Genomic DNA, 10988 nt, shown 5'->3' with positions numbered 1-10988 from the left:
TTTTCAAAATATATAGCAAAAGCTTTGCAAGTACAACTATTTTTACATGTCACTTATTGACATTGATTATGTTCATCATCACCATAATCCTTTTCTAAATTATTCCATCACTCCTGGTGTGGTGCTGCAGGTTAATGCACTGGACTGCAAGGTCAGTGGTTCAAGCTCACCAGTCATTCCTCAGAAACCCTGTACAGGGTCACTAGGAGTCGGAATCGACTGGATGGCACTTAACAACAACATGACCAAAAGCTCAGTGCCTGTCAAGCAATGACTCTCCCCCTAGATACTGAATTTTTTTTTTTTTCCTCTAAAGTATATCTTCTCTACTATGAATACTGTTTTTTCAGATGGAAGAAAGATTGTGTTTTTGTTTGTTTTTAAATCTTTTTGTTAATATTCTCACAATAAAAGCATGAAAACTGAAGCCAACATTTTTCACTTGCCTCAGATTTTCTTTCTTTCATAGTTGTGCTAAGAGACTTTCCAATCTTCTTGTTTTAATATTCAGCAGTGGTTCTCTAACATCATCATGCATCAGAATCACTTGGAGGACTGAGTAAACACATTGCTGGGCCCTAACCCCTTAGTTTCTGATTCAGTAATTCTGGACTAAGGCCCAAGATTTGCATTTCTGATAAGTTTCCAGGCAGTGCTGATAGTATTGGTGTGGGGACCTTACTTTGAGACAAACTGATAAAAAGAAAAAGATACAAGGAGCCATAGCATTTCAGTTATTAAGAGGAATGGAATAAAGACTGAAATCACAAGGCCTCTCAGCAATGCATTCCTAGCTTTCTAACTGGCCCCCTTCCCTTTTGTCCTTTAGATAGAAGATTGGGAACCATTATGTCTGCCCCTGACATTTATCACAACCAGAATGCTGTCCTTTTCTCTCCCCACCCCTACACATACTTATGTATCTTTTTCTCTCTTTGCAAAACAAGGGCGAGAGAGGCAGAGACATAGATGTGTGTACGCGTATGCCATAATTAAGGAGCTCTGGTAGCGTAGTGGTTACGAATCGGGCTGCGAACCTTATGGCCAACAGTTCGAACCTACCAGCTTCTCCGTGGGAGAAAGATGGGGCTTTCTGCTCCCGTAAAGATTTACAGCCTCGGAAACCCTGTACAGGGTCGCTATGGGTCGGAACCGACTCGACGGCACTTAACAACAACATGCCATCATTAAACATGAGTCACTTAACTTTGGCTGATACCGATGTTGCCCACATTTTTTTTAGAAATAAATAGGTACTTAGTATTGATACTTTTACTGAAAATATCACTAGTTTCAAATATCTAATCATATTTATAACTTTAATTTCTTAAAGACTTTAAAGGGGCAAAAATAAATGAACTTGGGTTCTTATGACTTTGAGCACCTGAGACTTCAGATCTCTCATTTTAAATGAAGGCATTATGTTAGTGGGAAAAAGTTCAAGACTGAAATGAAATGAAGAGACAGTAAAATTTTATTTTAATCAAATTGTTTCATACTGTGGTAACTCAGAGTTTATATAATAATGGGAGACAATTCAGAGATACTGAATTGTCTGTTGAGAATCCAAATAATAATAGTATTTTATTTTTTAAGTGGTGATATACATAAAAAATTATTGTTTAAAACAGGAAAATGTTCTTTTACATTAGTGTTTTCATTTCAGTTTTTATAACTGTGTCTTGGCTGGGTACTCATGTTTGCTGTGTAAGTATGCTGTGTAGAATGACTTGTTTTTCCACGTAGTTATAATCGTTTAAATCTTAATTTCAGTTGATGAGTAAAGAATCCCCTGTCTCTGTTGGAAATGATGCCTATGTGGACCTTGACCGCCAGGTATCTAATTTTGCATTGCTTTTGTTCATGTCAAGGTTGGAAAGAATAGATTGTATATATTGATGCAAAGAATGTTTCAGGTGAAATTTCTTTTAAACTGTATTTGGTGTGAATCTATAAAATAATATATGTTATATAAAATTTAATAATTATGTCATTTTCTAATGGATATTATGTTTGTAATTAAATGCTACCATTTATTAATTTATCATATAACCCAATTTGAAATAAATTAACTTCTAGTTGTGTTTGTCTTCTCCCCTCCCCCCAATTAATGATATCTGTGTATTACACTTGGCATAATAGATGTATTCCTGGAAAATAGCATATATTTAATCTTAAAATATTTTTTCAAAGCAAAAGATATTTCATCTCTCTCCCCACCCCTCTTTATTCTTCAATTTAAAAAGTCACTTCTACCCTACGCTTAACCTTTATGAAGTAGTGAATAATCTGTAAGTAGCTATTTAGATATACTAAGGAAAATTCTGCAGTGTATTCTTATGGATTTAACAGAAATGTGATGTTGTTGCTTCTCAGTAAGACTATATAGGTTACATCATCAGTTTCTATATTCAAGCCATTCTGAGACATCTGTTCTAAGGCATGAACAGAAACCTTTGTCTTCTCTCATTTCTTCCCCATGGTTTCGAAATGCTTTCCAGGAATATCTTTGGACATGCTATAATTTTACCCCAAGTTGTAATTTGTCTTTTTGTTATATTATGGCATTTGGTTTTGTAGCTGTTTAAAGTAAAAAATGTATTTTAACATCTGTATTGCATACATGTTTAGTCACATGAAATGAAGAGACAATAAATTTTTATTTTTATTTTCATTCTCTGGGCATTTATATAACAGTGGTAGACAACACAGGGATGCTTGGTTCATATTGAAAATCAGGATAAAAATATATTAAGAATTGCTGTTAAGTGCTGTTGAGTCGTTTCTAACTTATAGCCGCCTAGTATAGGGTTTACAAGCTAAAAATCTTTTCAGCTGTAGAAAGCCTCCTCTTTGTCATGAGGATCAGCTGGTAGGCTCAAACCGCTGACCTTTTGCTATGCAGTCCAGAATTTATCCTAAGGAGCCACTGTACTCCCGTTTGTTTAGCACACATATACTTTACCAAAGTAAAATTTCCCAGTCACTATAGAACAGTGTTACCAAGAACCTAAATCAAATAGCCTAAATAAAAAAAGATATGTAAGAAAACGTTATTTATGGAAATGAATAAAATCCAAAGGGCAGAAATGACAAGACTTTAAGCCTAAAAGAAAATCAAACTAAGTACCCTCTTTTGACTCTTGCAGAAGGGTTCTTGGTCTCTCCTCACCCCAACCACCCTTAGAAAGAATAGGGGGGAAATGTGTGTTTTGATTTTTTAAAAAGTCTTAATTGTCAATTGTACACATACTTTATTAATTGTTGGCACTTCATATTGAGGCATTTAATGGGTGTCATTGTTTCTAACCAGTTGAAGAAAACAACAGAGGAACTAACCGAGGCTTTGTCAGCAAAGGAAGAAATTGCTCAAAGATGCCATGAATTGGATATGCAGGTATATGAATTGGATATTCCTTGTACCATCCATTTGAAATGCACCACCATAAGTATCACCAAATATACTATGCACTGCTTTACAGTACAGTTTGACTATGAGAAAACCCTAACTAAAGAAGAAAATTTTAAAGAAAAATTTGTGGTTAAAGATGACTGAGTCCTAATTTATACTGTTTGTCAATTTCCATGGTATAAGTACTCTCACAGTGTCCATTTTCATGTTACTAAACCATTTCAAGTTAATAGTTTAACCGCCAGCTCTTAAGACTCCTGAATATTCAACAGTCACCCTGGTATTAGCCAGCTCCAGCATACCTCTGAAGGCCAAAAGGCAGTTGGAAAAGTGCTTAAGGGCTCAAAGGAGCAACTGTAGCCAGGCATAGAATTGGAGGGTGTTTTCTAAAGAGAGTGAACAAATAGAAGTGCTAGGGAGGTTAGAGTGGGTATTAATATTGCAGGGTAAGGTCCTTTTCATTCTGTATTTCTGGGTTCCCTCATTTAACTAAAGGTGAATTCTTGTGAATAAGCCCTTAAGTGAAGTCTATAAATGCAGAACTTCCAGTTACCCCTGTTGGGTACTGTTAAGTCAACTTTCAACTCTTAGCAACCCCATGTCACCAAGTAGAACTGCTCCCTAGAGTTTTCTCAGCTCTAATCTTCATGGGAACTGCCTGCCAGGTCTTTCTCCCACAGAACCACTGGGTGAGTTTGAACCACCAATCTTTCTGGTTAGCAGTTGAGTGCTTAATTATTGTGCCACTGCTCACTAGTTCTTAATTGTAAGGAAAGAGAAAATAAAAATAATTCAAAAGATAAAAGGACTGAGGGAAACAGGAAACTAGCCCTCGAAGAAGTAATTTGGGAAAGTAAAAGAGATTTTTTATAGATCTGGGTGTGGTGCTATGGGCTAATGTGTCAGACTGCAAAGTTGTTTGAACTGCAAGATCAGTGGTTCAAGCTCACCAGCTGCTCCTTGGAAACCCTATACAGGGTCGCTATGGGTCGGAATCGACTCGATGGCACTTGACACCAACAACAATTTAATACCCTCAGTGAAATTAGTAGAGATGCTACATCTGTAAAATAAGAACAGTATGCAAAAGTAAAAATCACATCAAGAAACACTTTTAAGTAAATTAAAAATAGAACAGTCAAATAAAAAATTCACTAAGAATATTAAAGATAAAAGTTGAGGAAATCTCTCACAGATTAAAAATTACAAGGAATTTTGCCTGGGATTTACCTGAAAATAAAGGGCAGGAGGAATAGGTGGAGGTATAAATGAGATGTAATTGGCTCTTTTAATACTCATTAAAGCTGGGTGGTGGGTATAGTAATATGCTAGAGACATTCTACTTTGAAAGGCATAGGAGTTGGGCATTCCAGTGGATGTGTAAAGAGGAAAGTATAATCATAGCATACTTTTTGGGTATGTAGTAAATACTTACATAGTCATAATGTTATTACTGTTGTTTTCAGATTTTATAGCCAAGCTATAGATAAATAATAAGTGTCATAATAGTGACTAGGAGCTGCTTGAGCATCTTGATAAGCAGGATATAAATATTACTTTTAATATAAGATTAAGTGTATATGCTATGTATTACACCTTGATGTCTGTATTTGTAAATAAAAGTTTATTGAAATACAGCGGTGCTCATTTATTTACATATTATCTCTGGTTGCTTTTATGCTTCAACTTTAGAGTTCAGTAGTTGGAACAGAGACCTCTGGCTCTCAAAAGCCTAAAATATTTATTACGGTGCTTTATAGAAAAGTTTGCCAGCCCCTGTTATAAACAGACTGCAAAGTGGATAGCAAGATTGCAGAGAGGCTTTAAGATGTGTCGCCCTAAAACATACCTGGCTTTGCAGAAATCGTATTAACACTGGCATAATATTTTATGTTATTACCCAAAGGGCACTGCATTCCACTCAGTCTGAAGGTGTTCAGCTCTTGCTCCTTAGGTCACCAAACCTAGTTCCCCTAATTAAGTGTCAGGAGGCACCCAATTCCACACGTGAGCCTCCTGTCAAAGGCACTCAACTTGATTTACTCCATGGCTTGGGATGCCCACTGCTCTGTCTGATGCTCTGACTCTTGGCTCTGCTGCTGCTGCTTCTCTCTCACTCCTCCCGTGTCATAGCATTCTGTCCCTGTGTCACGGAGGTTCAATGTCCAGGGATCTTGGATCCAAACATGTTCCATTCCTGTCTCTTCTTTGATAGTAATGAGATTTGTCATTCCTGCTTCTGAGATAGCTCATAAAACGTAGAGCTCCAAGTTTACACAATTAATAGAATATGAAAATTAAATCAGTCTGGAGAAGTCTTATCAGCCTTTCTAAAGACTTTTACTTTGAGTAATATGGGAAGTCTTTGGAGGAGTTTGACCAAGTGACCGTGTGACCTGACTTTTGTTTTAATAGATCATTTAGTCTGCTGCCTGCCAAATAGACTAGAGACACAGATTAAACCAAGGAGACTGATTAAGACGCTGTTGCATTAATTAATCCAGGCAAGAAATTATGTTCACTTAGATCAGGATGTTGAGGTAGCAAAAACTGGCCAAATATATTTGAAGGTAGAGCCAGTGATGTTTGCTGACAGAATGAATGTGGGTGTAAGGGAGAGATATCAAGGACGGTGGGTGAGCAACTGCAAGAATAGAGTTACTGTTTACTGTAATGGGAACGACTGTGAAAAAGGAGTGGAGGGTAATTAGAAGTTTCTTGGACAACTTAATTTGAGATGTCTGTTTTGCATTGGATAATTAGACATCTAAATGGAAGTGATGATCATTCCAGGATTCTTGGCTAGAAATACAGATATGCACATTGCCATGAAGCTACAAACTATCATAGTATTTAGAAAAGAAAATCTGTGGGGCGCTACAGTGTTAAGCATCCAGGTAAATAAAGAGATAAGACTAATGAAAATACTTCAGAAAGGAGGATCTCATCCATTGTGTCACATTGTTGCTAGAGCTCAGTGACCTGGGCGTTATGAGTGATCCTGATGAGCAGTTCAAGGTCAAACACTAGGGCAATCACCTCACTGGAACAAGTTCAGGAAAACGGACTTTGGGGGAGGGATACAATTAGACACCACAGACAGCTTTGTTTTACAGATTTGTTGATGTTGCCAGATGCCGTCAAGTCAGTTCCCACTTGTAGCCACCTCATGTACAACACATGGAAACGCCGTGCCATCCTCACAGTTGTCATGTTTGAGCCCATTGTTCATGGCACTGTGTCAGTCCGTCTTCTTGGGGTCTTACAGCTTTATTGAGATATAATTGACACAGAGAAAACTCATCATATGTTAATTATACAATATTGATTCATTTTGACATGAAGCCATTGTCACAATCAGAATAATGAACTCATCACGCCCAGAAGTTTCATCCTGTTCCTTGTCCTCCCCTACTCTAGTCACCAGGCAACAACACTCTGCTTTTTGTCACTACAGATTCGCTGGTATTTTTTAGAATTGTATGTAAAAAGAATCATACAGTATATTTTCTATTTCTTCTTTTTTTTTTTCTCGGTCTGGTATCTTTGATAATTTTGAGATTCATCCATGTTGTTGGCATCCATGTACAGATAGTTCCTGGATTGCAAATGAATTCTGTTTCTAAGTCTGTCTTTTAAGTCCAAACTGCACATACATTGGAACAGTTAAGTATGGTTTATATCTAATGTCAGTCAAATGTTTTCCATAGTATATAGTGTACCTTTCTATACATAAAACATTACAGAAGCACTTCCAGACACACTAGAACATTGTTAGCGTGAGGCAGTAATAGTAACAACGATAGGATGCCTATCCCAACGTAGCACCTGTTTGCTATTATAAACCGTTGTATGTACCTCAAAAGTTTAATATAATAGACAATACAGGGGGTTGGTTTGTATCTACAGGTATTACATAAGTCAGACATTCCTAACCTGGGGACTGCTTGTATTTTTTTTTTTTTATTATTATTGTGTACAGTAGCCCAGCGTATGAGTATACAGCAGTCTGTTCATTCATTCACCATTTGATGAACTTTTGAGTTGTTTCCAGTTTTATTCCTATTACAAATGAAACTACTATAAACATTTATTAGTTTTTGTGAATATATGCTTTTATTTCTCTTGGATGAATACCTAGGTGTAGACTGGCTATTTCACAGTAGTTGCAAATTTAGCTTTTTAAGAAAACTTTAAACTATTTTCCAAAGTGGTAGAGTAAACATTTTACAGAATCACCAGAAATGTATGAGATTTCCATTGTTCCACATTTTCACCAACACTTGGTAGCATTGATCTTTTTAACTTCAGCCATTCTAGTATGAGTGTAGTTTTAAATAATTTGTTTTAACTTGCAGTTCCGTAATTGGTAATCATGAGTATCTTTTTGCATGCTTGGCTATCACCCATACATCTTTTGTGAAGTTCCTTTTTAAAATGTGCTGAAGAATTAACATCTTGCTTACTCTTACATATTGCATTGCCTGTGCAATACTTCAAAGGAATGTAAACCGTTTTAAATGAAGGTTGATTTTACTTAATTCAAAACAGATTTTGCTTCATGGTGGCAATTCACAAATGATTATGCGGATGGCATTGTAATTGGAGGAAGTGACTGCTGTCTTCCTACATTCTAATAGGTTGCAGCATTACAAGAGGAGAAAAGTAGTTTGTTGGCAGAGAATCAGATATTAATGGAAAGGCTCAATCAGTCTGATTCTATAGAAGATCCTAACAGCCCAGCAGGAAGAAGGCATCTGCAGCTCCAAACCCAATTAGAACAGCTCCAAGAAGAAACATTCAGGTAAAAGACTACTACCTAAAATCTAATTTTTAAAAATATCATTTAAAGCTAAGAAAATAATACTAAGATGCTGAATTGTTGTTAAATGCTGTCAGGTCGGTTCCAACTCATAGCAACCCTATATAGAGTTTCTGAGGCGAGGCTAGTGGCTTTGCGCCATTGACCTTGCAGTTAGCAGGTCAGTACTTAGATCCAGGACTCTGAGTAGGTGTAGATAAAGGAAGCTTTAAAGAAAAAGGTAAAATTCTCACATCCTTTAGGTACAAAGTTCAAGTAAGTTACAAAGTCAAAATAATAAGGGTCAGATTTTTCAAAAACAGCATACAATGCAAGGTAACACACACATGGTGGTGGTGGTAGTGATATGCCTGAAGTAGGTTCTGACTCATAGCGACCCTGTATAGGGTTTCCGAGGAGCAACTGGTGGGTTTGTACTGCCAGTCTCATGGTTAGCAGTCCAGTGTTGATCCTACAGCACTATACTAGGAGCCCATAAATATCTGGTGGTGGTGGTATGTTGTGGAGTTGGTTCCGATTCATGGCGACCCTGCATTGGGTTGCCAAGGCTATAAATCTTTACAGAAGCAGAAAGCCTTATTGTTCTCCCACGTAACAGCTGGTAGTTTTGAACTGCTGACCTTGAGGTTAGCAGCGTGACTCATAATTCACTATGTTACCAGAGCTCCTAGAACAAGTAAATTCATTAAAACAAAGGAAGATTGCTGTTTACCAAGAGATGACCGAAAAGGGGAATAGGAAGTAAATACTGAATTACAAAACTGATTATTCACCTATAAGTTAAGAATCTAATAGAAGGGAAGAGTATGCAAATTACCCTCCCAGGTACAGGAGAGGGAAAGGAAGGAAGCAGCCTTTCTTGAGCATAGTGCTTGGTCCCTGTGGGGCTATTTTGGCATTAGTTCAGACAATAATCCAGGCAAACAGATAGGATTCACTTATATATAGATGAGGAATTTGAGACTTGGAGAAATTAAGATCTGTGTCCAGCATCACAGTGTTATTATGTGATTGATGGAACCAGGTCTGTGTGATTCCAAAGCCCATATTTACATAGAAGAAAATGATTCAAAAATCAGTTTCACCATCTCTTCAAAATACCATACTCAGTACCAGTACAAAATTCAAAGCACTTGACTACAACAAAACACGGGCAGGATGGCAGAGGCACTGTCCCCATGATCTGGTCACAGTGGTTCTGGGTCCTGTGTGCCTACACCTCTTTCTTTGTGGGTCCCAAAATAACACACAGTGACCAAAACCCTGTCTTGTCACTGACTGGTATTCTAATTGGACACACTGAGTACCTGTAACTGTGGTTGCTCATTTCAGGAATAAATAAATTAGACCTAGAAATGATAAGAATGGGGCTAAATGATGGATTGAGAACTTCTTTTCCTTCTTGTTCTTCACTTTAAAAAACAAAACAAAGACAAGAATAACTATCCAGTTACTCACTCTCATAGAGACCCTGTACCAAAACCAAGCCAAACCCACTGTTCTCAAGTCGATTCTGACTCATAGTGACATACTGCTTAAGGTTTCTGAGACTAAATTTTTATAGGAGCAGACAGCCACATCTTTCACAGAGCAGTTGGTGGATTTGAATTGCCAGCTTTGCAGTTAGCATCCCAATGCCTAACCCACAATACCACCAAGATGACGTATGTTGTTGTGAAGTGCCATTGAGTTGATTCCGACTCATAGAAACCCTGTATAGTGTTTCTGAGAAGTGGCTGGTGGGTTTGAACTGCCAGCCCTGCAGTTAGCAGTTCAGTGCTTATCCTACAGCACCACACCAGGATTCCAGGACAACCCTGTAGGGTAGAACAAAACTGCCCTATCAGGTTTCAGAAACTGTAATCTTTATGGAAGCAGACTGCAATTGGTGAATTCAAACTGCTGACTTGTGAGTTAGCAGTTGAGCACTTTAACCACTGTGCCACCAGGGCTCCTAGCAAGGTAATAGTGAAACAGTTTTTTGTGAGGTTTTTTTTATTCAACAGAGACAAGAGTAAACCAAGAATTTTTATATTTTGCTACGCTGTCCTTCATATATCAAACTAGAGAAAAATAGTTTTCAACATATAAAAACTAAGGGAGTTTTTCACCTGTGAGCGCTTCCTGAGTATTCTAGTAGAGCAGGAGACAGTAAACTTTAAAGGATCCGATATTAAATATTTATAGCAACATTATTCCTAATAGCCCCAAACTGGAAACAACACAAATATCTATCAATTTGTATATGAATGTACATAAAAACATATATAAGGAAATTTCTAAAATCCTCCTGAAAGACACCGGTAGAAAACCATCTTTATTCTTGGATGTTGTTAAGTGCCATAGAGTTGGTTCCAACTCATAGCGACCCTGTATAGGATTTCCGAGGAGTAGCTGGTGAGCTTGAACAACCGACCTGCAGTTTTAAACTGACCTTGCAGTCCATTGCATTATCCCCCAGTACCATAACGGGTCATCTTATTCTTGGATAGGATGACTCAGTATTATAAAGACAGCCGTGCTCCCTAAGCTAATTTATAAATTTAGTTCAGTCCCAATAAAAATAACATGCTAACATTCACACACACCCACACACAGAGTGGACAGAGAAGGGCAGCTTGGACATTGGATACTCAATTTGGGAGGTGGGGACTACAAAGGCAAGAAGTGACTGGCTTACAAGCTTTCAAGAGGGAGCTAGGGAGCATGGCAGAAGGCAGAATCTCCAGTAGGTACTATTCAATCTGTCTGGGC

At 37.6% G+C, this 10988-nt stretch overlaps 1 protein-coding gene across 1 annotated transcript in view; it reads left to right on the top strand.

The window, feature by feature from the left end:
- The window catches only part of HOOK3 (hook microtubule-tethering protein 3), a 144797-nt gene that overhangs the window by 72704 nt on the left and 61105 nt on the right, over nt 1-10988 (top strand). Inside the window, exons 7-9 of the mRNA XM_006859913.1 lie at nt 1774-1836; nt 3314-3397; nt 8053-8216. Coding sequence (XP_006859975.1) covers nt 1774-1836; nt 3314-3397; nt 8053-8216 — 311 coding nt within the window. The remainder of the gene's footprint in view (nt 1-1773; nt 1837-3313; nt 3398-8052; nt 8217-10988) is intronic.

This window comes from Chrysochloris asiatica, unplaced genomic scaffold, assembly GCF_000296735.1.
Source record: "Chrysochloris asiatica unplaced genomic scaffold, ChrAsi1.0 scaffold00035, whole genome shotgun sequence".
NCBI lineage: Eukaryota > Metazoa > Chordata > Mammalia > Afrosoricida > Chrysochloridae > Chrysochloris > Chrysochloris asiatica.
This window is presented reverse-complemented; position numbering and strand designations above follow the sequence as displayed.